The sequence below is a fragment of the Acipenser ruthenus genome, chromosome 59 (assembly GCF_902713425.1).
Source record: "Acipenser ruthenus chromosome 59, fAciRut3.2 maternal haplotype, whole genome shotgun sequence".
NCBI lineage: Eukaryota > Metazoa > Chordata > Actinopteri > Acipenseriformes > Acipenseridae > Acipenser > Acipenser ruthenus.
Genome location: NC_081247.1, coordinates 2,965,002 through 2,992,949, shown reverse-complemented (window position 1 = coordinate 2,992,949; position 27,948 = coordinate 2,965,002). Strand labels below are relative to the sequence as shown.

General features: G+C 43.0%; 1 protein-coding gene across 1 annotated transcript in view; it reads right to left on the bottom strand.

Moving 5' to 3' along the window:
• LOC117409968 (protein FAM83E-like) overlaps window positions 1-27,948 on the bottom strand; it is a 48,544-nt gene that overhangs the window by 17,960 nt on the left and 2,636 nt on the right. Inside the window, exons 2-5 of the mRNA XM_059018409.1 lie at window positions 23,011-23,270; window positions 19,487-19,768; window positions 8,574-8,741; window positions 8,269-8,393 (exon numbers count right to left, since the gene is read on the bottom strand). Coding sequence (XP_058874392.1) covers window positions 8,269-8,393; window positions 8,574-8,741; window positions 19,487-19,768; window positions 23,011-23,193 — 758 coding nt within the window. The 5' untranslated portion in view covers window positions 23,194-23,270. The remainder of the gene's footprint in view (window positions 1-8,268; window positions 8,394-8,573; window positions 8,742-19,486; window positions 19,769-23,010; window positions 23,271-27,948) is intronic.

The window sequence follows — 27,948 nt, the reverse complement described above, 5'->3', positions numbered from 1 at the left end:
CACCCCAGACAGAGAGCAGCCCTGCCAGATGCCACAGTGCAGAGAGAGTACAGCACCACAGACAGAGAGCAGCCCTGCCAGATGCCACAGTGCAGAGAGAGTACAGCACCACAGACAGAGAGCAGCCCTGCCAGATGCCTCAATGCAAAGAGAGTACAGCACCCCAGGCAGAGAGCAGCCCTGCCAGATGCCTCAATGCAGAGAGAGTACAGCACCCCAGGCAGAGAGCAGCCCTGCCAGATGCCTCAGTGCAGAGAGAGTACAGCACCCCAGGCAGAGAGCAGCCCTGCCAGATGCCTCAGTGCAGAGAGAGTACAGCACCCCAGACAGAGAGCAGCCCTGCCAGATGCCACAGTGCAGAGAGAGTACAGCACCCCAGGCAGAGAGCAGCCCTGCCAGATGCCTCAATGCAGAGAGAGTACAGCACCCCAGACAGAGAGCAGCACTGCCAGATGCCTCAATGCAGAGAGAGAGTACAGCACCCCAGACAGAGAGCAGCCCTGCCAGATGCCTCAATGCAAAGAGAGTACAGCACCCCAGACAGACAGCAGCCCTGCCAAATGCCTCAATGCAGAGAGAGTGTACAGCACCTCAGACAGAGAGCAGCCCTGCCAGATGCCTCAATGCAGAGAGAGTACAGCACCCCAGACAGAGAGCAGCCCTGCCAGATGCCACAGTGCAGAGAGAGTACAGCACCACAGACAGAGAGCAGCCCTGCCAGATGCCTCAATGCAAAGAGAGTACAGCACCCCAGACAGACAGCAGCCCTGCCAAATGCCTCAATGCAGAGAGAGTGTACAGCACCTCAGACAGACAGCAGCCCTGCCAGATGCCTCAATGCACTGGAAAAGGAGAGCTCAAGGTAGCATTTATTTTCAGTACACTGAAAATGTTACAATAAAGCATTTTAATGATCTGATTAAATATAAGGCTGCTCTGTCTTCAGCTAGATCATGATAGAAAAAATAAATAAATACAATCCTTGCCTGCTCTTTGAAACAATCACTAAACTAACCAACAGACACAAACAATTATTAATATAAGAAATCAGATATCATACAGCACACTCAACCTAGATGAGGCATTTACATCCTTTGCTTCTATTAACCAGCCTGATATGACTGACTTAGTTGATGGGACAAAATCAACTACATGTGCTTTAGATCCTATTTCCACTAAATTGTGTAAGTAGTATTTTCTAGGATAGATACCATGGTCGTTGGTTCAATCCCAGTTGGGGGACACTGCTGCTGGGGCAGCAGTGTGGAGTAGTGGTCAGGGCTCTGGACTCTTGACCGGAGGGTTGTGGGCTCAATCCCCAGTGGGGGACACTGCTGTTGTACCCTTGAGCAAGGTACTTTACCTAGATTGCTCCAGTAAAAACCCAACTGTATAAATGGGTAATTGTATGTAAAATAATGTGATATCTGTATAATGTGAAATAATGTATAATGTGATATCTTGTAACAATTGTAAGTCGCCCTGGATAAGGGCGTCTGCTAAGAAATAAATAATAATAATAATAATAATAATAATTATAAACGATTCCCTGTCATCTGGTAAGGTTGCTGTAATAAAACCATTTCTTAAAAAAACAACCCTAGATCCAAATGTTCTTAATAATTTTAGGCTCAAACTCAAAACTCAAAATCTCAAACCTCCCATTTTTATCCAAAGTTCTAGAGAGAGCAGTGGCTAAACAACTGAACACATTACGTGCAACAAACAATTGATATGAAAAATGTCAGTCTGGCTTCCGCCCCGGCCATTGTACTGAAACTGCCCTTATCAGAGTGGAAAGCGATGTGCTGATGTCTTCCGACAAGGCTTCACCCTCTGTTCTTCTTCTTTTGGATTTAAGTGCAGCTTTTGATACCATTGACCAGTAATTCTGATGGGATGTCTTGAGAATCTTGTCAGACTGTCAGGTAGTGTCTTGTCATGTTTAAATTCTATCTTTCAACTAGGTTTCAATACGTTAGAATTGATGAAGATTCCTCTGCTTTATCAGAAGTTAAATGTGGCGTCCCACAACGTTCTGTTCTTGGGCCAGTGTTGTTCTCCCGCTACATGCTGCCTTTGGGTGATGTTATCCGTAGACATGAGGTCAATTTTCATTGCTGCAGATGATACCCAATTATATTTATCCCTTAAACCAGATGACACCTCAATCGCAAATATCCTTACTATCTGTCTCGCTGACATTAAGCAATGGATGTCAAAAAATGATTTATTGTTAAACTCTGATAAAACAGAAGTAATGTTATTGGGATAACAGCCAGATTGGATTATTGCAATGCTCTGTTATCTGGTATTCCCAGATATGTGTTATCCCGACTGCAGCTTGTGCAAAACGCTGCTGTCAGGGTTTTAACAAGAAGTAAAAAACTTGATCACATTACGCTGGAATTGGCAGTCCTACATGGCATCCTGTAAGGTTTAGGGTCGATTTTTAAGGTCATGCTTATTACTTACAAAGCATAAAATGGCTTGGCTCCTTATTTAAATGATATTTTCATCCAATATACACGGATTGTCCCAAAGGTTTCAAAACAGAACACAGGCGGTAGAGCATCTGGCTTTAGGGATCCCTAATTATGGAATCAGCTGCCTGTTTCCGTAAGGGAGGCACCAACTATTGCAGTGTTTAAAACACGACTGAAGACACACTTATTATTTATTATTATTATTTATTTCTTAGCAGACGCCCTTATCCAGGGTGACTTACAATTGTTACAAGATATCACATTATTTTTTTACATACAATTTACATTATTTTTTACACATTATTTTTACATACAATTACCCATTTATACAGTTGGGTTTTTACTGGAGCAATCTAGGTAAAGTACCTTGCTCAAGGGTACAGCAGCAGTGTCCCCACCTGGGATTGAACCCACGACCCTCCGGTCAAGAGTCCAGAGCCCTAACCACTACTCCACACTTATAATCTATTGTTGAAATCTTAATATTAAGTAATGTTTTTCACCTTCTATTGCATTTTAATAGATATTTGTATTAAATGTTTTAATGTTTGCTATTGCTTGTATTGTACTCTAACGGTTTCCAATAATTTAAGGAATACTGTCAGAAAAATAAATAGATTCTGGACCCAGTTCAATTAACCAACAAACAAGTGTATTGTACAGAAACATTAAAGATGACTTTGAATTCATACAAACCGGAGGGTGTTACAAAGGCAGTTTTCTGTATGCTAGAAGGATCCATGCCGACCTGCCAATATCCACTTTTTAGATCGAGAGAACTGAATACCCGCGCTCCATTCAGAGATGCGATGATCTCATGAACGTTCGGCATGGGATATGCATCCAGGCTGGTTTTTGCATTTATGCCCCTGTAGTCAACACAAAAACGAGTGTTACCGTCTCTTTCTTTGTAAGCACTACAGGAGCTCCCCAGGGAGATTGTGAAGGCTGGATGATGCCTCTGTTCAGCATATCACGAACGTGTTCCTCGATGAAATCACGTTTTGAAGGAAAGACCCTAAAAATCTTCTTCCGCACAGGGACGTTATCATTGGTAATGATCTTATGTGTCACTATGTTGGTTTACCCCAAGTGACCAGTACATACCCTAGGCCAGTGGTGTAACAGGGTACTAAGTTGCTGTTTTCCTGACACAGATGTTTCAGCTTTCTCATCCACAGCTTGAATTGTGGCTTCAACCATCAAGGATCTTAGCGAACCTACTGACTCAGGCATAGACAAATACAGTCCAATGAAAGTGGATGATTTCTCAAGTTTTTGTTCCTGCCATCCCACAGAGTCCTGTAAAAAATGATAAAATCGCAGTCCCTGGTTATGCTTCATGCCATACATCCCCTTCTTAAAATCAATAGAAATTCCAGTTCTCTTCAGGAAATCCAGACATATAACAAGAGAGAATGCAAAGTGTGAATCCCTCATGATGTAGGTCATCAGAGTCCAAAGCTCTTCATGCAGAGAGAACACAAGCTTGATGACTTTGTCCATCTGCTAGAACAAATGTACGTTCTGTACATGGTGCAAGGCTTTCTTGAGGTTTTTGGATGTGTTTCCATAGCGACTCTTGCATCATTTTTTTTATTTTTTATTTTTTTTTTAATTTTATTTATTTCTTAGCAGACGCCCTTATCCAGGGCGACTTACAATTGTTAGTATTATACATTATTTCACATTATACAGATATCATATTATATTATTTTACATACAATTACCCATTTATACAGTTGGGTTTTTACTGGAGCAATCTAGATAAAGTACCTTGCTCAAGGGTACAACAGCAGTGTTCCTCACTGGGGATTGAACCCACAACCCTCCGGTCAAGAGTCCAGAGCCCTAACCACTACTCCACACTGCTGCCCATCATGGTATAAGAGCAACCGGTATCCAGCAAAGCCCGGCACTTTACACTTCTCACTCCTACAGGAACAACGAGCTTGATCATGGGAATGGTGGAAGTGGAGTCAGGTCCTTCAGGCTGTAACAAGCTGATATTTCCTCTTCCAGAGGGGTTTTGCTTCCTCCTGATGTTGGTAACAGAGCTGCTGGTTTTTCCACTCTACTAGATTCATTTTTATTATTGTCATTTATTTTGGCCCTATACTCCTTTTGAACGGCCCAATCATTTTCAATTAATGTTCCAATCCTAACCAGTTCATCAACAGTGGTCACAGTACCTCTCAAATTGCTTGCCAATTTAGGGTTGCTGTTGCGTAGGATTAGCTGCACCAACTCCTTTTCACTGAGACCAGTTTTCCAGCGCATACACAATGCACGATAGTGGAAAGCGAAATCTCGGATGCTCTCTGTAGATCCTTGAATCCTGTCACGGATGCGTCGTTCTCCCTCTGCTTCATAGTCATCAGACAAAAATGATTTCATAAAGGCATGCTTAAATTGAGTCCATGAGGCTATTGAAGTTCGCTCAGCCCTCCACCAATCTTTAGCTGTGTCCTTCAGAACTGTGTTGAGAGTAGCCAGAACCTCTTCATCTGACATGGGACGGAGTGCCAAAAATTCTTCACAGCGTTCAATGTATGACACAGGGTCATCTTCTTCACCAACACCACTAAAACTAGGAAACTCTAGTTTCACTGGAAGTTTGTGATGGTAATTTGCTCTTCTTCCTCTGGGAGGCACTGTGAACACCCTGTCACACGCAGTTCGCGCTTGGCTTATTGGTCTTGCTTCCTGAAAGCTCACAGTAGGGCCGTTAGGCTTGTTAGGAGTACTTGCTTTGTTGGCCCTGCCATTAAATCTAGCTTCTATTTGCTGGTCACGGCGTTGTAAACAATCAACTATAAACTGTTGTAAATTTTGAAAAGCCAAATTAAATTCTTGCTCCAATCTTGTACATTTCCGATCCACATAATATCTAAGCAAATCATCTTGTCTGATAGAACTAATATTTAGGGCTTTTACTTCAGTCTCACACTACTTAATCGAGAATGAAGTTGATCACAGATATCACGAATACTGGGTAAATCAAGCATGCTATGCAAATCTGCTTCAGTAGGAGCAGAAGGCAGATCTGATTCAAGGTCATTATTAATTTCAGCCTCAGGGTCAGTAATATACAAATCATCCAAGCTAGTCACAAGATCACGCACCGGATCTCTACGAGTTACAAATTGATCAGCTGTGAAATCTAATGGCAATTGGAACCTGTTATATTGAATACTTGCATGAACTGGGTCCCCCATACTGGCCACCAAATTCTGTAACCGTTTCCCAAAATTTACTGGGGCAGCAGTGTGGAGTAGTGGTTAGGGCTCTGGACTCTTGACCAGAGGGTCGTAGGTTCAAATCCCGGTGGGGACACTGCTGCTGTACCCTTGAGCAAGGTACTTTACCTAGATTGCTCCAGTAAAAACCCAACTGTATAAATGGGTAATTGTATGTAAAAATAATGTGATATCTTGTAACAATTGTAAGTCGCCCTGGATAAGGGCGTCAGCTAAGAAATAAATAATAATAATAATTATGGAATACTGTCAGAAAAATAAATAGATTCTGGACCCAGTTCAATTAACCAACAAACAAGTGTATTGTACAAAAACATTAACGATGTAGGTACAACAATTACAAGTGACCAAAAATAACCCCAAACCAGCACCCCACAAATATACCCCCAGTCCCGAACAGAATAGTCAAGTTGCTGTAGCTCCTCAAAATAATCCAAAATCTAGAAAAAAAAGATTGGTTTGATCTCACCAGGTCTGATGAAGCTGTTAGGGTAGAAAGTCCTTGGGGTTGCTGCCCATCCAAAACAAAAGCAGAAAAACTCCAACAAAAAAACACAAAAGTATTTGTAATCCAGCAGAAAAAGGAGGAGGATTGTCAGCAAACTACTCTTAAAACGTGTTTTTAGTACTTTTAATGCTTTCTTTTTCCCAAAGGGACCTTATAACCTTTTATTTAGTAGATGAGTTTGGTTAAAATCAGAGCAGCCAGAAACCTAACTCTGTTACCAAACACAGAACAAATACACCCCCTCCCCCGATGACCACCTGACCTTAATAAAGGAAAAAAACAGGTTTTCCTAATAATTTGGCCACCTGTAGATTGACCTGGAGGCGAAACAGAAAGGTACTGGAGCCCAATGGCTCCTCTTAAAGAGATATTACACTTTATTTATTTATTTGTTGCTTTTCTCATTTACAGCTTTCAATTTAATGTAACGGTGTTACAGTACGAGAGGAGGCCATTCAGCCCATCTTGCTCGTTTGGTTGTTAGTAGCTTATTGATCCCAGAATCTCATCAAGCAGCTTCTTGAAGGATCCCAGGGTGTCAGCTTCAACAACATTACTGGGGAGTTGGTTCCAGACCCTCACAATTCTCTGTGTAAAAAAGTGCCTCCTATTCTCTGTTCTGAATGCCCCTTTATCTAATCTCCATTTTTGACCCCTGGTCCTTGTTTCTTTTTTCATGTCGAAAAAGTCCCCTGGGTCGACACTGTCAATACCTTTTAGAATTTTGAATGCTTGAATCAGATCATCGCGTAGTCTTCTTTGTTCTAGACTGAATAAATTCAATTCTTTTAGCCTGTCAGCATACAACATGCCCTGTGTGTGTCGTATGCAGACATATGTTGTACCTGTGAAGCGCCTATGACAATTCATTGTGAAGGGCGCTATATCAAATAAAGATGATTGATTTGATTGATTGATTTCATCCAATTCCCAAGGACTTTAAAGTCTCAACAGAAATTTGTGATCTACACGGTTGAAAGCTTTTTCCTGGTCTATGGAGATCTACTAAGCAACACTGAAGCACAACAGTTTGGAGGCAATAAAAGGATGCTATCAAAAATGTACCTATTGGGCAGGCAATATGACTGGTCAGGGTGCACCACTGATTCCATGATAGTTCTGAGTCTGTTGGCCAGAGCCTTGGACAGGATCGGGGGGGCTCATCGGCAGCCTTTCCTGGTGCTCAGGGAGTTTCCTGCCTGTCAGCCCCCCCCCGCTCCCTCAACCCCGAGAGGCCTTCACACGGATCCGCTCTGCAGTTTCATGCTCTCAGAGGAGGCAAAAACAATGTAGTCACTTCCATCGATGTTGTATTTAAATGAAACATTAAGATCTTTATCTGGATCTTTGTCATTTAAAGTCTCTGGAAAAACATGCCATGTTTCAGTTGCGGGGTCTTGCACCTGAGGGGAATGCGCTTGATTTCATTAGTTTCTCTTATCTTATTCTTATTTCTTCTTCTTATTTCTCTCTCCAGTGCATTGGAGAGGGGGACTTTGACAGGGGCAGCAAAGAGAGCAGGCTCTCCTTTACTGTAGTGCTGTGCAACTGGACTTTATTGACTAAATCTGTGTTATTTAAAAAGAGCGCAATGGCTCGGCTCATTCTAGAAGCAGACGCAATGTTCTCACACCCGGTTACTGCCCCAATGGCCAGGGTCTCCTGCTATGGGTTTCAAACCTGAAGTTTGGAGGCAGCCTCCCTCTAGACATGGCCATAATGATCCAGAATTAACAAAAAACCTAAGAAAACCTACAATAACTCTAACAGGAAATTACCATTTGAAAAACTAAAAATATTTTTTGAGGAAGAGAAAGAGGTGTGAGAAATGTGAGCCCAGTGTAATATTGCAGCCTACGGGAAATGCAAAGTAGAGGCCTTTCAATCAAGCAATGTTATACTGGTATCAATAAGCTACTAACAACCAAACGAGCGTTTGTAAACTTTCTTATGTTCTTATGTGTTATATATACCTTTATAACAATCATCCATCTTCCTGCACATTAACTCTCACCTGTAGCTCCCTGTGATCACAGTCTCATGGTCAATCAGGATAAACTTCTCCTTCATCTCTCCGCTCACCATCTTTCCATCATGCGAGCAGAAAGAGACACCGCCCACGACACGCACACGCATGTTCTGAGAGGGAGAGGGGAGAGGAAGGGAAGGATGGAGAGCAGAGAGGGGGGATAAGAATGGAAAGGAGGGGAGAGGAAAGAGAGGAGAGAGTGGAGAGGAGGGGGAGGGCAGAGGATGAGGATGGGGTTAATAAATTAATAACAAATGAAGTATATTATACATATTTGTACAAAGTCTCACCTCTTCTCCTCCTCCTCCTCTCTCCCCTTCTCTCTCTCTCATCTCCCGGAAGCTCTCCTCCCCTCTCTGCTCCAGCAGTATGTAGACGGCCACGCCCCTCCTAGCCACGGCCACCAGGTCACGGAAGACATCCCCGTCAGTCAGCCTGTCTGTCACCACAGCAACCAGCTGGGGAGGAGGTTACAAATCTCCAGCATTACAATGGATACAATGTATTGAAGAAACAGACAGACAGACAGATAGATATGGCAGGTGTGTCTATTTTTTTGTCCAACCTCTGATAGATAGCTAGCTAAATAGATAGATACTTTATTAACAATTAAATAAAAAATACACAAAACCAAGATCAGATACCATCAAATCATCATGATATCATAGTTCAGATCAACCCAAAGTGGAAATAAATCACATAAAGCACTATCAACACTGCAGTACATATACAGGGGTAACGGTTAAGGTCACATGACAGGTACTCTTCCACTTCACCATCTTTAACAGCACACTGTTTACACACCAGGTTTGTTCAAACATTCTTACATTATGCAATGCTTTGTAAAAGTTCAAATCCAGTTTAACCCGTGTTAAAACAAACATTGTAAAAACCAGGATTTAAAAAGTTATTCATTTAATGTTTCCTGCTCTTTAAAATTGCTAGCCTCCTGTCCAAAAATGACATTCACCAGCTGGATTGAGCTCTTTCTCTTTTTGAAATGCTTAAATCCAGAACTAAAAAACACATCAGAGAACGGAAAACCCAATCCAACAAGCAGTTCCTTCAGAGCAGCAAACAAAGCAATTATCTATTATCTATATGGAGATAACAGTATCCTGGGAGACAGTCGGCATGGTTTTAGGGAAGGGAGATCGTGTCTAACTAACCTGCTTGATTTTTTTTGAGGATGCAACATTGAAAATGGATAATTGCAAAGCATATGACATGGTTTACTTAGATTTCAAGAAAGTTTTTGATAAAGTCCCGCATAAAAGATTAATTAAACTGAACACAGCAGGGATTCAAGGAAATGCATGCACATGGATTAGGGAGTGGTTAACATGTAGAAAACAGAAAGTACTGATTAGAGGAGAAACCTCAAAATGGAGCGAGGTAACCAGTGGTGTACCACAGGGATCAGTATTAGGTCCTCTGCTATTCCTAATCTACATTAATGACTTAGATTCTGGTATAGTAAGCAAACTTGTTAAATTTGCAAACGACACAAACATAGTGGCAAACACTGTTGCAGCAGCAAAGGTCATTCGAAATTATCTAGACAGCATTCAGAACTGGGCAGACACATGGCAAATTAAATGTAATAGAGAAAAGTGTAATGTACTGCACGCAGGCAATAAAAATGACCATTATATATACCATATGGGAGATACTGAAATTGAAGAAGGAATCTATGAAAAAGATCTAGGAGTTTATGTTGACCCAGAAATATCTTCATCTAGGTAATGTGGGGGAAGCTTAAAAAGGACAACAAAAATGCTTGGATATATTGTGAAAAGTTTTGAATTTAAATCAAGGGAAGTTAAAACTTTACAATGCATTAGACTTCGCCTAGAATATTGTGTTCAGTTCTGGTCACCTCGCTACAAAAAGGATATTGCTGCTCTAGAAAGAGTGCAAAGAAGGGCGACCAGAATTATTCCTGGTTTAAAAGGCATGTCACAGGGTTTATGATACTTGCAGAGGTGTTAACGGCAATGATGGTGTGTAAGGTTCTCCACTGCAGATCCCCCCATGTTTTTGGCAGTGGTGGCTTATACAGGGTTCGACAGGCTGGCACTATCTGCCCCTCCACCCCCAGCCTCTCTCTCCAGTGTGTGTCTGGTAGTGCTCTGAGCTGCTGCTGCTGACGCACCTTCACACAAACCCTATACAGCTGTTTCCCCTCTACTGTGCTCAGAGGGAGGTCTCTCAGACCCTCTACAGTCAGTAACTGACCCTGCTCATCAGAATCCTGACTGACTGGTTCACACTAACAGTGTCTCTGTCTGAGCCAGTACACTCCATCCCAGAACAAATCCAGCTGCACAGCCTGGCCCTGTCTCACTAACGACTGTGGGGGCTCCAGGCAGATGAATCTGTGCCACAAGCTAGAGGCCACTAAGTTATTAACAATGAGCATACTGCCCCTATAGGAGATCAGCAGGAGCAGCCATTTCCACTGCTGCAGCTTGCCTGTCACTTTCTCCAACACCTCCCACCAATTCTTCTGCACTGTGCTGTCATCCTCAAGATGGACACCCAAATAAAGAAGCCTACCCTGCTCCACTGCAGTCCTAAACTGTCAATATGTCCTTGGTTGACAATAAATACAGCAATGTCATCTGTATAGGCTGTAATCTTCACTGGTTTACCAGGACACTGAGGAATGGACATTCCAGTCAGCACCCTCTTCAGCTCTATGGCTATAGCGTAGAGCATACCAGACATGGAACACCCCTACCTTATACCTCTCTGATCTGGGAAAGATCATTGATTTTCAATACACAAGAAATGTCACCATAGAGCAGCTGTACCTTCTTTAAGAATGTGGTCTCAAACCCTGAGCTTTTAATGCCCTCCACAGGTGATCTACTCTGTTGAAGGCCTTTTGCTAATCCAAAGATACTACACCTGCATTGAAACCTAATAGATTGGAGGCTGCCAATATGTCTTGAATTAAAAAGGTTATCAAAAATGGATCTGTCTGGAATGCAGTATGTTTGGTCTCCTTGCATCACCCACCCTATCACAGCCCTGAGGCAGTTAGCTAGGGCTTTGGAGAGGATCTTGTAATCAACACAGAGCAGTGACACGGGTCTCCCGTTTTTAATATTGCACAAATCTCCCTTTTTAGAAATGATGGCTCTTCTGCAGCTCTTCTGCAGGACTTTCTTCTGCACACTCTCCCTGAACACCTCCCAGAAGTTCTCTCTAGCAGAGACGAATATTTCTTATAAAACTCCACTGGGAGGCTGTCAATCAGCCTTTCATTTGGGCTGGACTCTTGGGCTTGCTGGAGCTCTAGGATATCCACCTCCCGCTCTCTTGTGGTTTTATTTAAGCTCCTTTATTTATTTATTTATTTATTTATTTATTTACATTTATGTAGCACCTTTCATCAAAAGGACCTCAAGGCACTTTACAACATTTGACAATATTATACAAAATTTAAAAGGCAAAGATAATTCCTATAAACCAGTTACAAAATATAGGCTGAAACAATCCTGCTTTTTTTTAATTTCAGTGGTCGTCAATTATTTTTATTGTTTTCTCCCCAATTTAGTAATTATTTTTATTTTTAGGCTCAGCCAATCGCTACCACCCCTGCGCTAACTCGGGAGGGGCGAAGACAAACACATGCTGTCCTCCGAAGTGTGTGCTGTCAGCCGCCTGCTTCTTTATACACTGCAGACTCACCATGCAGTCACCCATAGCTACAGCGTTGGAGGACAACGCAACCTTGGGCAGCTTACAGGCAAGCCCGCAGGCGCCCAGCCAGACCACAGGGGTCGCTGGTGTGCAGAGAGCCGAGGGCACCCTGGCCGACCTAACCCTCCCTCCCCCTGGGCGACGCTCGGCCAATTGAGTGCTGCCCCCTGGGAGCTCCCGTCCTTGGTCGGCAAAGGAATAGACTGGACTCGAGCTGGCGATGTCCCGAGTAGCGCCTTTACTGAATGCGCTACTCGGGAGCCCCCGATCCTGCTTTTTTGACTGAAGAGCATTCCACAACATTGGAGCTTTACAAGAGAAGGTCCTCCCTCCCTCCCGCACCATCTTCATTCACTCTCAGAACAACCAACAGCCCCACATCCTGCAATCTTAGAGTACAACTTGGATTGTATAGGAGTCAACAATTCATGTAAATAACTTGGTGCTAATCTATTTAGGGCTTTATAAATTATAAGCAAAATCTTATAATCAATTCTAAAATGCACAGGGAGCCAGTGCAAAGAGGCTAAGACAGGGGTAATATGCTAATTTTTTCGGTTTTAGTTAGAATTCAGGCAGCAGTGTTTTGAACTAGCTGCAAATGAGACACCACACATTTAGATACCAGTAAACAGAGCATCACAATAATCTATTCTGGATGAACCAAAGGCATGCATTAGCTTTTCAGAGTCAGGTACACAAAGAATGGGTCTAAGTTTGGCTATATTCCTCAAATGATAAAAATAAACTTTTTAATGTTTTTAATATGAGACTCGAATGATAAATTTGGATCAAAAGTGACCCCCAAATTCCTCATTTCCAGTTTTAGATTTGATGAAAAAATGTTGAACCCTGTACCAGGGCGAGGAGCCCTGTACAGTTACTGTTTGTTTATTTTTAGAACGGGGTCTCCCCCTCCGCCCCTGTGCACTGTGTTGTTTTGTATTTGTGTTTTTTGATTTATTATTGTATTTATATGACGGCGAAGCACTGTGTCTTTTGTTGTTTTTGTTTAATTTTAAAAGTGTTCTGGCAGAGGCGAGAGTGGTGCTCGTCCTCTGCCAGGAATAATTAATAAACTCGTGCAGATTGTGGCCGATATATAAACCTGCAGCTCTCTGCACTCCAGGTGGGAGTTTTGAAGTGGGTGTTAGGAGCGAGAGCGGAGAGAGCGAAGAGAGAAACGAAAGTTAAAAATAATAATACAGGAACAGTGAAGGCTACTGCCCAGCCTGACCTGTATTGTTTCGTATTTTGTGTTTGTGATTATTTTTGTTTGACATTTTTATTTTGCTCTGCGAGCAGTCTTTTTCTGTTTGAACTTTTTATTTATTTTTGTATTTAAATAAAACATCACCGCACAGCCACCCTGTCACAAACCCTAACTCATGTAAGTCAATGCTTTCTATTTGGCTCTGACTGCCCAAAAACATAACCTCTGTTTGTCTGAATTCAACATTAAAAATGTTTGAGACATCCAACACTTTATATCAGCAAGGCAAGCAACGAATAGTGCTCCAGTAATGGGGTTGCCTGGATTTACAGAAAAGTACAGTTGTGTGTCATCGGCGTAACACTGGAAGCTAACTCCATGTCTGTGAATAACGTCACCTAATGGCAACATATATAAAGAAAATAACAAGGGGCTGTGACAGAGAGCGAATGAATCCTAGTCAACAATCTCCCTCCCGACCTGTGAGGGCGCTGTGTAACAGGAACAGTGTGTCAGTGTGTCAGTCGTAGATGGGAGGATACGTGATTGCACTCGCTACTGAAGGGGGCGTGACTGAGGGTATATCAGGGGATGTGGCAAAGCAATCTGTTCCTTTAGTATGGTTATGGAAAGACCTGTAAAGAACGTACAAATGAAAAAGTACTGTGAGTGATTAGTGTTGTCTTATCTGTCTGTTTAACTGTTGCTATTTGTTATTCTAGACGGCTAAATATCCGGGATGTCGTGCTAAGCCAACAACAAACCCGGACTACACTGCGCTACTGTTGTCACCGATTATTATATTAAATCACCACTTGCACTCGGAGCGTCACTATTGGACTTGTGATCGTGTGTGAATAAAGTGTGTGTCATTATTAGTATTATTTATTTGGGACTGAACCCCGTGGTTTACCTGCGCTATACACATCATTGTGTAGAGCCAGGTATTATTATTTAAGGTTGCCAAACAAGCAAACCAGCACAAAAAAGAGCTGTTTTTCACCATGAACTGTGTTGTGTTTGTTATTACTTAGCACTGCATCACCTCTACACCTCAGCATTGCAAACCACTTTGACACAGGGGCTTAAAATGGAACCCTGAAGAACACTGCCGATAACTTCAGATAATACTGATTTATTCTCCCCAATGGAGACATACTGGAATCTGTTGGAAAGAAATGACCTAAACCAATAGGACACCACCTGAGAGACCAACCAAGCTTCTAAGACGATTCAATAAAATCAAGTGGTCAACAGTATCAAATGTAGTACTTAGATCAAGGAGAATTAAAATGGATGGAAAGCCTTATCAACTGATCATTTAGTACTCTAACAAGGGCTGTCTCAGTGCTATGTGCAGCTCGAAATCCAGACTGGAATTTCTCATACATGCTGTTGGTAGCTAAAAAACTTTTTATTTGGTTTACAACAATCCGCTCAAGAACCTTTGCTAAAAATGACAGATTGGAAATTGACCTAAAGTTATTAAGATCTTTAGGGTCTAAGTTTGTTTTTTTAAGTAATGGCTTAAAATGCCTACCTTGCGTGCTAAAATAACTAAGCCTGATTACTATGCATGTTATTGGTCTGATATGCAGAACTAACTCGGTCAGGTCCTCTAAAGAAATCTTGAAAAAGACTCTATCATAGCCTTAACTGGTCTAGATGAATTAGTTAAGCAAGGTTCATCCATAATAGGATGAGTCTGTATGATTGTATTTCTAATATCTAGAATTTTATTTTGAAAAAAACATTAGAAAGTCATCACAGTGATGGGGAGAGCCAGTGGTAAGGGTAGAAGTATTAGGGGATGGTTTTACTAGTTTATTAGAAGCGAAAATAAATCTAAGATTGTTTTTATTTCTTGGAATTAACTTGGAATAGTATGGAAATCTAGCACTGACCAGAGCCTTCCTATATTTCAACGGGTGGCTTTTCCAAGCCAAATAACGAACATGCAGTCTAGAATCTTTCCATCTACATTCCAATTTACATCCCTTGGGGTATTGCTCGCTGGGCTAAAATAAATTTTAAAAAAAGAAAATAAATAAAACTGGGCACCTGTGCGGTGTTTTCAAGTTCAATCTTCTGTCTCGCCCGGGGATGGTTGAATCCGGGAGCAACCAACACTGCCAGGCTGGTAGAGGTAGTCGTAGTCGAGCGGTTCCTGCAGTGCTTGGCTCCGGGGCCGCGCTTGTGGGTGCAACGGCAGGCACCCGTCACCCTGGATCGGGCAATCCAACTGGCAGTACCAGGCAGCAGAACCGCTAAGCTGCCTGGAAACCGTGCTACTCCAGCATCACCCCCTCTACTGGCCCCAGGGAGGGCGAAGGGACTGGGGGAGGGGGAGCCAGGTCTTTGGATGGAGTGTGGCGGTGGGAGCTCCTGGCCCGAGAACTGGGGTAGAGTGGGGTCACCCACGGGCTGCTCCGGTGTTGGACCGGGGTCTCGCGCGGCCACCCTACCGTTGAGCTTCTTGGCGAGAAACCAGTTCACTGATGTGTGGAACAAGCTGGAGGTGAGCCACATCGACCGGGATTGCCCCGCTATGGGATGTGACGTCATTCGACCAGGTAAGACTGTTCCATTCCATCAGTCACTCCAGCAGACGGGTTTTGTGATTCCTGTGTCAGTGGATGATACACAAACCCAGGCTCTCTTAGATTCAGGGTGTAGTCAGTCCCTGATACAAGAGAGCTTAATCTCACCGGGGCATAAACAAATAACGGGACAGGTGCATATAAAATGTATTCATGGAGATGTGCGCACTTATCCCAAAATGTATGTCAATCTGAAAATTGGCCAGCAGGTGACGCGAGTACAATTGGGTTTGTGTCCTCGGTGCCAGTGCCTGTAGTTCTGGGACGGGACTGTGAGCAGTTTAAAGATTGGCTGGCTGCTGTGACGGCCCCGTCCTCCCTATTGGCTAAGAAAGAGGAAGTCATTGGAGAGATCTTCCCCTTTCGTGACCCGGCCTGGTATTGCCATAGATTTAGACCCGCAAAACTAAACGGGAACGCTGGGCTGCTATGAATGAGGGCTGGCAATGGAGGGAGTCCGAGAAGTATCAGGTGGGGGCGATTGGTGAAGAGTCTGGGGGGGAGGCCGCGGAGCCAGTGCAGGAGTCTAGCTCGGCTGCTTCCACTCGGGACCGACCTGATCCCGAGCTGGAAGCCATGGGAACTGATTTTTTAGCTCGTTCACGTGACTTCCGACTCGAGCAAGGCCGTGACGATGTGCTGGGCAGGCTCTTTGACCAAGCAGCGGTGGTTAATGGTTGGGTGGTCGAGCCCAGACGCGCCGCCACATACCCTCACTTTGAAATTAATCGAGATCTGTTGTACCGTATTGAGAAATTACCACAGACTGGGGAATTGCGTTACCATTTGCTAATTCCTCAGCGCTTTATGGAGGATTTGCTGCAGCTGACTCATGCTATTCCCCTGTCTGGTCATTTGGGAAGGGACAAGACCAAAGCTAGACTCATGACACGGTTCTATTGGCTGGGGTTGGATGGTGATGTCAGGCGTTTTTGTGAACGATGTGGGGAATGTCAGAAAGCTAGCCCTAGAGCCGTCCCACGAGCTCCACTGGTGCCATTGCCCCTACTGGAAGCTCCGTTTGAGCGTTTTGGAATGGATATAGTTGGACCGCTAGAGCGGAGTGCGGCAGGATACACAGACCTATTGGTCATTTTGGATTATGCTACACGTTATCCAGAGGCCATTCCCCTCCGATCTGCGTCTGCTAAATCGGTTGCCAACGAGCTAGTGAAGGGGTACTGGCAGATACCCCTGACCCCGGAATCCAGAAAGAGGACGGCATTTCGACTCCCTTCAGGCTGTAAATTTAAGACCATGCCCTTTGGGTTGCACGGAGCACCAGCCACTTTTCCAGCGGATGATGGATCGCATTTTGCAGCCCCATCAGCAGTATGCCACTGCTTACATAGATGACGTGGTTATCCACAGTGAGGATTGGCCGAGTCATCTGTGTAAGGTAGCGGCAGTACTGCGATCCTTGTGGGAGGCTGAGCTCACTGCTAACCCAAAGAAATGTGTCATTGGGAAGAGTGAGTGGGAGTATTTGGGGTATCGAGTAGGGAGTGGCCAGATCAGACCGCTGATAGCGAAGGTGAAAGCCTTGGCTGACTGGCCGGTCCCTACGACCAAAACCCAGGTGCGCTTTTTCTTGGGACTAGCGGGCTATTATAGGAAGTTCATCCCAAGCTTCGCCACGTTCGCTGCTCGTTTGACAGACCTCACCCAGAAGCTGCCCCAAATACGGTTCAGTGGATGGAGCCGTGCCAGAGAGCCTTTCTCGCTCTGAAACGAAGGTTTCAGAGCAAGCCAGTGCTGTGCAGTCCTGATTTCAGTAGGAGGTTCACCCTGCAGACGGATGCGTCAGAGACAGGTCTCGGGGCAGTGTTGTCTCAGGAGGTTCGGGGAAGCGAGCACCCGGTCCTGTACATCAGCAGGAAGCTCCTTCCCTGCGAGAAAAACTACAGTACCATCGAGAAGGAGAGTCTCGCAGTAAAATGGGCAGTCGAGTCACTCCGGTACTACCTCCTGGGGCGACACTTCACCCTGGTTACGGATCATGCCCCCTTAGCATGGCTTCACCGGATGAAGGATAACAATGCCAGAATCACACGATGGTACTTGGCCCTGCAGCCCTATGCCAAGCAGGAAAGCTGCATCAAAACACTTTTTTTTCTCTCTTTTGAATGGACCGGTGGTGCCATTCTGAGGGGGAGGATATGTAACGGGGGGGTGGGATCTGTGCTGACTATCTGGCGCATGAGTGGTTCTGCCGGAAGGGGCCAGCAGCCTCGTAAGATCTGCCTGTCAGTCATGGCAGTGACACAGAGGGGTGGGGAAGGGGGTGTGTTGGCTTTCCCTCTCTCTGAGTGGTTGGGAGGCGGGCCTTGGGGGTTGGGAGGCCCATAAGAACTGCACTTGGTTGTGCATTCGTGTGACCATGACCGGGGAAACTCAGTGACGCTAGCGGAGGCAAGCATAAACAAACACCGAGAGCGAGAGAATAAAATCAGGCAAGCACGGCTGAGGAAGACAGCCAGCCTTAAATAAACTATTTATTAAAATATATGGTTACGTACCCAAGGGGACGTGTGTACTGACGTGTGTATAAGTTACGTGTCGCTTAGTTTCGCTTAGTTTCGTTTAGTTTCATTTCGCTTCGTTTCGTTCTCTCTCTGTTAACTCTCTTCTCTTGCAAAGCCGCGGGTCTCCATTTATATGTGACCATCTACAGATTACCAATCAATCAATCCGGAGATGGCTGCATTCCACACAGGTTTAAATTTAGTATGCGTGATTGTCAGTCAGTTCAATAATTACTTAGCCGACAGTCACGTGTAACGCTGCACTTTATCAGTGATAGTTGATAGTTTATTTTGAAATTGCTCGTTGGTTTAATTAATTCACATTTTGAGCACTTGCATGTGTTACTCTGCAGCTGTTCTAGCCTGTAACTCAAACCCTGGGGGCTCTGACCAGGCTGTTAGTACCTGTGAAGAACTCCCTCAGTACAGTCAGACCCTCTCCTGACAGGGCAGCACACAGCTGCATTAAAAGCACACAAATGAATCTTACTGAGCTCACACCCAACTGACCCACCAGCAACTCAGGACTTTTCCAAACTCGCCTGTCCAAATATAGTAGAAGCGCCATTTTAAGTACTCATCTAGACATTACTATTTTAATAAAACTATCAAATTCTAAAATTGGGCAGGTCAAAGCTTGATTATGTACCAATGGCTTCTCTAAAAACCAATGCCGTGCCACCTTGCTAAAATCTCACTGGACCCTAAACAACTGCCATGCATTCAGTGTCCCTTATAAACCAACAGGTAAAATAGACAGGTTGAGCTTTTCAGTGTTCATTAAAAACATCTGTCTGTCAAAGCTAAGATCCCCACCTAGTGTAGGAAACTAAACTCCAGTGCTCCCCAGGGGAAGGACAGCAGCAAACAGCAGTCTCTACAGAGTCTAAACGCTGCAACCCTGCCACACACCTCCACTAAGCCCTGCCCACCCTCCTCTACAGGCAGGTACAGCACACTCTGTCTAACCCAGTGAATACCGTCCCGGAAAAACTGCTAGGTCTTTGGATCTCCTTTACCAGCGACAGCTGAGCTTGTGCCATAACATTGAAGTGACCAGATTGTTAATTACCAGTACCCTAGATAGATAGACAGACAGACTGACAGACAGACAGACCGATAGTCACCCTGAGATACAGAGGTTTATTCTCTACCTTGCTGGCTTCCTGTATCCCCCTCCTCATCACCTCTCTGATGGGAGGCTCTCTCTCGTGGGGGGGGTGTGTGTACACGGTCGCTCTGGTAATGCCCTTCCATCCCCCCCCATCGTCAGGCCAGCCCAGATCGAGGCACGGGGCGGGGACATCGGAATACTCTGGCCAGTAGCGTTCCGAGAAGTCAGACAGGCATTCCGCGGGCTCTCGTTTCCATGATGATAGAGGAACTTCAGTGGGCACGAAGTCAGTCACATGATTGTGCAGCTCAGAGATCTCCGACTGAGGGAAACACGCAGGGAGTTACACAGCTGAGACACACAGGGGTGCTGTGCTACAGCATATATAAACTAGACTATGTTTTATGTTGAGTGCTGTTTTTGCATGCAATTACACAGCTGAGCCACACAGGGGCGCTGTGCTACAGCATATAGAAACGAGACTGTTTTATATTGAGTGCTGTGTTTTTACATGCAATACACAGCTGAGCCACAAGGGTGCTGTGCTACAGTCTACATACTGTAATATAAAAACTAGACTGTCTGTCCGTACTTCTGTCCCTCTGTATGTCCCGCATACATTTCTGCATATGTCTGGCGAAACTGCTTATTGTGGATAAATATTGAATTGCTAATTCTTATTCTTTACTATTCTGTATGTACTGTTGATATACAAAATGTAAGTGTCATGATAATGGGATAAGCCAGGAGTGGCCAAAGTTGGCCCTTCCTCGCCTAGTCTTTGTTCCAACTCTGTTTTTAATTGTTTAATTCAACCAATTACACCTACAGCTATCGATTCTCTCTCTCGATAGGAATTTATTGATTCTCTCTCGATAGGAACTTATTGATTCTCTCTCTCAATAGGAAGTTATTGATTCTCAATAGGAAGTTATTGATTCATGCTCTCAATAGGAAGTTATTGATTCTCTCTCAATAGGAAGTTATTGATTCTCTCTCTCAACAGGAAGTCATTGATTCTCTCTCTCGATAGGAAGTTATTGATTCTCTCTCGATAGGAAGTTATTGATTCTCTCTCGATAGGAAGTTATTGATTCTCTCTCAATAGGAAGTTATTGATTCTCTCTCGATAGGAAGTTATTGATTCTCAATAGGAAGTTATTGATTCATGCTCTCAATAGGAAGTTATTGATTCTCTCTCAATAGGAAGTTATTGATTCTCTCTCTCGATAGGAAGTTATTGATTCTCTCTCTCGATAGGAAGTTATTGATTCTCTCTCAATAGGAAGTTATTGATTCTCTCTCTCGATAGGAAGTTATTGATTCTCTCTCGATAGGAAGTTATTGATTCTCAATAGGAAGTTATTGATTCATGCTCTCAATAGGAAGTTATTGATTCTCTCTCAATAGGAAGTTATTGATTCTCTCTCTCAACAGGAAGTTATTGATTCTCTCTCTCGATAGGAAGTTATTGATTCTCTCTCGATAGGAAGTTATTGATTCTCTCTCGATAGGAAGTTATTGATTCTCTCTCAATAGGAAGTTATTGATTCTCTCTCTCGATAGGAAGTTATTGATTCTCTCTCGATAGGAAGTTATTGATTCTCAATAGGAAGTTATTGATTCATGCTCTCAATAGGAAGTTATTGATTCTCTCTCAATAGGAAGTTATTGATTCTCTCTCTCAACAGGAAGTTATTGATTCTCTCTCTCGATAGGAAGTTATTGATTCTCTCTCGATAGGAAGTTATTGATTCTCTCTCGATAGGAAGTTATTGATTCTCTCTCAATAGGAAGTTATTGATTCTCTCTCTCGATAGGAAGTTATTGATTCTCTCTCGATAGGAAGTTATTGATTCTCAATAGGAAGTTATTGATTCATGCTCTCAATAGGAAGTTATTGATTATCTCTCAACAGGAAGTTATTGATTCTCTCTCTCGATAGGAAGTTATTGATTCTCTCTCGATAGGAAGTTATTGATTCTCTCTCGATAGGAAGTTATTGATTCTCTCTCAATAGGAAGTTATTGATTCTCTCTCGATAGGAAGTTATTGATTCTCAATAGGAAGTTATTGATTCATGCTCTCAATAGGAAGTTATTGATTCTCTCTCAATAGGAAGTTATTGATTCTCTCTCTCAACAGGAAGTTATTGATTCTCTCTCTCGATAGGAAGTTATTGATTCTCTCTCGATAGGAAGTTATTGATTCTCTCTCGATAGGAAGTTATTGATTCTCTCTCAATAGGAAGTTATTGATTCTCAATAGGAAGTTATTGATTCATGCTCTCAATAGGAAGTTATTGATTCTCTCTCAATAGGAAGTTATTGATTCTCTCTCTCAACAGGAAGTTATTGATTCTCTCTCTCGATAGGAAGTTATTGATTCTCTCTCGATAGGAAGTTATTGATTCTCTCTCGATAGGAAGTTATTGATTCTCTCTCAATAGGAAGTTATTGATTCTCTCTCTCGATAGGAAGTTATTGATTCTCTCTCGATAGGAAGTTATTGATTCTCTCTCTCAATAGGAAGTTATTGATTCTCTCTCTCAATAGGAAGTTATTGATTCTCTCTCTCAATAGGAAGTTATTGATTCTCTTTCAATAGGAAGTTATTGATTCTCTCTCTCAATAGGAAGTTAATGATTCTCTCTCAATAGGAAGTTATTGATTCTCTTTCAATAGGAAGTTATTGATTCTCTCTCTCTCAATAGGAAGTTATTGATTCTCTCTCAATAGGAAGTTATTGATTCTCTCTCAATAGGAAGTTATTGATTCTCTCTCAATAGGAAGTTACTGATTCTCTCTCGATAGGAAGTTATTGATTCTCAATAGGAAGTTATTGATTCTCTCTCGATAGGAAGTTATTGATTCTCTCTCAATAGGAAGTTATTGATTCTCTCTCAATAGGAAGTTATTGATTCTCTCTCAATAGGAAGTTATTGATTCTCTCTCTCAATAGGAAGTTATTGATTCTCTCTCGATAGGAAGTTATTGATTCTCAATAAGAAGTTATTGATTCTCTCTCTCAATAGGAAGTTATTGATTCTCGCTCTCAATAGGAAGTTATTGATTCTCTCTCAATAGGAAGTTATTGATTCTCTTTCAATAGGAAGTTATTGATTCTCTCTCTCAATAGGAAGTTATTGATTCTCTCTCAATAGGAAGTTATTGATTCTCTCTCAATAGGAAGTTATTGATTCTCTCTCTCAATAGGAAGTTATTGATTCTCTCTCAATAGGAAGTTATTGATTCTCTCTCAATAGGAAGTTATTGATTCTCTCTCAATAGGAAGTTATTGATTCTCTCTCAATAGGAAGTTATTGATTCTCTCTCGATAGGAAGTTATTGATTCTCTCTCTCTCGATAGGAAGTTATTGATTCTCTCTCGATAGGAAGTTATTGATTCTCTCTCGATAGGAAGTTATTGATTCTCTCTCTCTCGATAGGAAGTTATTGATTCTCTCTCGATAGGAAGTTATTGATTCTCTCTCGATAGGAAGTTATTGATTCCCCCCCCCTCTCTCTCTCTCTCTCTCTCTCTCTCTCTCTCTCTCTCTCTCACCTCAGACAGGAAGTTGTTGATACGCTCCAGGCTCAGCTGGGTGTGGAAGGCGGCAGGCCCGGCACTCAGCAAGCACTCCAGTGCTCTGCGGCGGGGCTCGCTGTAATAAAACTCGGGGCTCGACTCCGACACCCGCGGGAACACGACGTCTTCATCCAAACTGGCGTCCTGCGAGTCGGACATGACCTTCAACAAACACACTGAGTCACTGGGACACTTGTGTAGTCATCTGTTTAAAGAAATCCACGCAAGGGAAAAGTCTGTGCAAAATAATAGAAACAAAAAGAAATATTAAACAACACAAAACTTACTTCATTTTGCTGAAATTCATGTGTCAATTCCATCTCTCTCTCTCTCTCTCTCTCTCTCTCTCTCTCTCTCTCTCTCTCTCTCTCGCTCTCTCTTTTACATGCAACCACACACTCCCTCTATCTCAGTTTCACTCAAATTGAAATTCAATTCACATGGTTTTATCAGCATGACAAGTCATACAAGCATTGCTAAAGCTAATGCAGTGAATGTGCAGGAATATTGACCATTTCTATATATATGAAAACTCCCAGTTTGAACAGAGCAGATGTATTGAAAGCCTCTACTCTGCACTTCCAATGAGGAGGCTGCAGGCTGTGATAGTATACTGGGCACACGTTTCTCACACCTCTTTCGTTTCCTCCTCTCCCCTTTTCTCTATCCTCTCTCTGTGCCTCTCTCCTTCCTACCCCTGTCTCTCTCCCCTCCTTCCCCCACTTTAAGAGCATCTGTGTGTAATCATGTAACTCTTGCTCTCTCTCTCTCTCTCTCCCCACCCTCCCCTCTCTCCTCCCTCTCTACTCTCCCCTTCTCTTCTCCCTTATGGTAATTCAATGTAGTGTAATTCAAGTATGCTTCATTGTCACATTTTGGAAGTATTGCCTTACTTCTGAGATATAAAAAATAAAATTTACAAAAAAAAGAAATCTATCTACACACCTACACTGACCTGCAAGAGAGACACACAAATACAAAGTTCAAGTTTCTCAAATATCCCGTCAAACTTGTCTGGTGACACAAAATATGAAACACATTGAGCCACACTGGCTCTGGCACACACTGAGACACATACATTGAGACACATACATTGAGACACATACACAGACACACACACTGAGATACACACTGTGACAGGGCAGAGGCCCAGCACACTAGGGAAGGTGTGTTTCATGGCTGCTTTGCACAGTCACAATGTCGTTGTTTTAAACAGCTGCCAGTAATAAAGGAGGCAGGTGTATTTAAGCAGGTCACAATATTTGCTCTGGTGTCTGTGTTAAGGCTAAGGCCTGAAGGAAGCCTGTGTGTTCAGACCTGACAAGGTATTGTGACCCTTGTGAACTGCATGTGTTTTGTTACCAGTAACAGCGTAGCTGTCCTGTTATAGGTAGAAACTGAGACAAGTTTAGTTCAGCACTCCTAGAAGGAGTTAGGCTTTTGTTTGTTTATTTTTTTTTATATGAAAATAAATATACAGGCACCTCCCTGTTTACACCCTATTTGCTGTTGTGAGAGGACTTCTTTTTTACTAGAAGACAGTGTTAAAGGTCCCGAAGCGTGGCAAAGCACACCCCACTTTACCACAATACACACACTGAGACACACAGAAACACAGAAACACTGAGACACACACACACTGAGACACACAGAAACACTGAGACACACACACACTGAGACACACAGAAACACTGAGACACACACACACTGAGACACACAGAAACACTGAGACACACACACACTGAGACACACAGAAACACTGAGACACACACACACTGAGACACACAGAAACACTGAGACACACACACACTGAGACACACAGAAACACTGAGACACACAGAAACACTGAGACGCACACTGTGACACACAGAAACACTGAGACACACACACACCGAGACACACACATACACTGAGACACACAGAAACACTGAGACACACACTGAGACACGCAGAAACACTGAGACACACACACACCGAGACACACAGAAACACTGAGACACACACACAATGAGACACACAGAAACACTGAGACACACACACACTGAGACACACAGAAACACTGAGACACACACACACTGAGACACACAGAAACACTGAGACACACACACACTGAGACACACAGAAACACTGAGACACACACACACTGAGACACACAGAAACACTGAGACACACACACACTGAGACACACAGAAACACTGAGACACACACACACTGAGACACACAGAAACACTGAGACACACAGAAACACTGAGACGCACACTGTGACACACAGAAACACTGAGACACACACACACCGAGACACACACATACACTGAGACACACAGAAACACTGAGACACACACTGAGACACGCAGAAACACTGAGACACACACACACCGAGACACACAGAAACACTGAGACACACACACAATGAGACACACACACACCGAGACACACAGAAACACTGAGACACACACACACTGAGACACACACACACCGAGACACACAGAAACACTGAGACACACACACAATGAGACACACACACTGAGACACACAGAAACACTGAGACACACACACAATGAGACACACACACTGAGACACACAGAAACACTGAGACACACACACACCGAGACACACAGAAACACTGAGACACACACACACACACACACACTGAGACACACACACTGAGACACACAGAAACACTGAGACACACACACACATTGAGACACACAGAAACACTGAGACACACACACACACACACACACACACACTGAGACACACACACTGAGACACACAGAAACACTGAGACACACACACACACTGAGACACACAGAAACACATAAACACTGAGACACACACATACACTGAGACACACACACACTGAGACACACACATACACTGAGACACACACACACTGAGACACACAGAAACTCCCAGTTGAAGCTGACACCCTGGGATCCTTCAAGAAGCTGCTTGATGAGATTCTGGGATCAATAAGCTACTAACAACCAAACGAGCAAGATGGGCTGAATGGCCTCCTCTCGTTTGGAAACTTTCTTATGTTCTTATGAAACACAGAAACACTGAGACACTGAGACACACACAAACGCACACACTGAGATACACTCACAAACACACATAGACACACACATATACTGAGACACACACACTGACACACACACACACACACACTGACACACACACAATCTGAGACCACATAGCCAGAGTCACACACACACACACCAACATTGTAACACACATCTAGAGAACTGATTGTCCGATTACGATGGAACTTGCTAAGGACCTACTCTGAGTTATTGAGAGGATCAGAATCTGAGGTATGTGGAGGCTGTCTGTCTGTCTGTCTGTCTGTCTGTCTTTCTGTCGAACTTACATCACACACACAGAAAGACACATAATTATAAATATGAATGGTATACACTGTTATGGCAAATATATTGTCAGCAGAAATTGGTTGACAATTTATTGGAAAATGCATTCTATCCACGTATTTGAGATACATGTAAAATACATCTGAAAAATATAATATAGAACATCATTGATGGATGAAATATAGTGATCCATACAGTAACAGTAACAGTAAATATCATTGTATTCCACTTAAGAACATAAGAAAGTTTACAAACAAGAGGAGGCCATTCAGCCCATCTTGCTCGTTTGGTTATTAGTAGCTTATTGATCCCAGAATCTCATCAAGCAGCTTCTTGAAGGATCCCAGGGTGTCAGCTTCAACAACATTACTTGGGAGTTGGTTCCAGACCCTTACAATTCTCTGTGTAAAAAAGTGCCTCCTATTTTCTGTTCTAAATGCCCCTTTATCTAATCTCCATTTGTGACCCCTGGTCTTTGTTTCTTTTTTCAGGTTAAAAAAGTCCCCTGGGTCGACATTGTCTATACCTTTTAGGATTTTGAATGTTTGAATCAGATCGCTGCGTAGTCTTCTTTGTTCAAGACTGAATAGATTCAATTATTTTAGCCTGTCTGCATACGACATGCCTTTTAAACCCGGGATAATTCTGGTTGCTCTTCTTTGCACTCTTTCTAGAGCAGCAATATCATTTTTGTAACAAGGTGACCAGAACTGAACACAATATTCTAGATGAGGTCTTACTAATGCATTGTAAAGTTTTAATATTACTTTCCTTGATTTAAATTCAACACTTCTCACAATATATCCAAGCATCTTGTTGGCCTTTTTTATAGCTTCCCCACATTGTCTAGATGAAGACATTTCTAAGTCAACATAAACTCCTAGGTCTTTTTCATAGTTCCCTTCTTCAATTTCAGTATCTCCCATATGATATTTATAATGCACATTTTTATTGCCTGCATGCAATACTTTACACTTTTCTCTATTAAATTTCATTAGCCATGTGTCTGCCCAGTTCTGAATGCTGTCTAGATCATTTTGAATGACCTTTGCTGCTGCAACAGTGTTTGCCACTCCTCCTATTTTTGTGTCGTCTGCAAATTTAACGCGTTTGCTTACTATACCAGAATCTAAATCATTAATGTAGATTAGGAATAGCAGAGGACCTAATACTGATCCCTGTGGTACACCACTGGTTACCTCGCTCCATTTTGAGGTTTCTCCTCTAATCGGTACTTTCTGTTTTCTACATCTTAACCACTCCATATTCCATGTGCATGCATTTCCTTGAATCCCTACTGCGTTCAGTTTGAGAATTAATCTTTTATGCAGGACTTTGTTAAAAGCTTTCTGGAAATATAAGTAAACCATGTCGTATGCTTTGCAATTATCCATTGTCAATGTTGCATCCTCAAAAAAGTCAAGCAGGTTAGTTAGACACGATCTCCCTTTCCTAAAACCATGCTGACTGTCTCCCAGGATATTGTTACCATACAGGTAATTTTCCATTTTAGATCTTGTGATATTTCAGTGCCTGGTTGTTA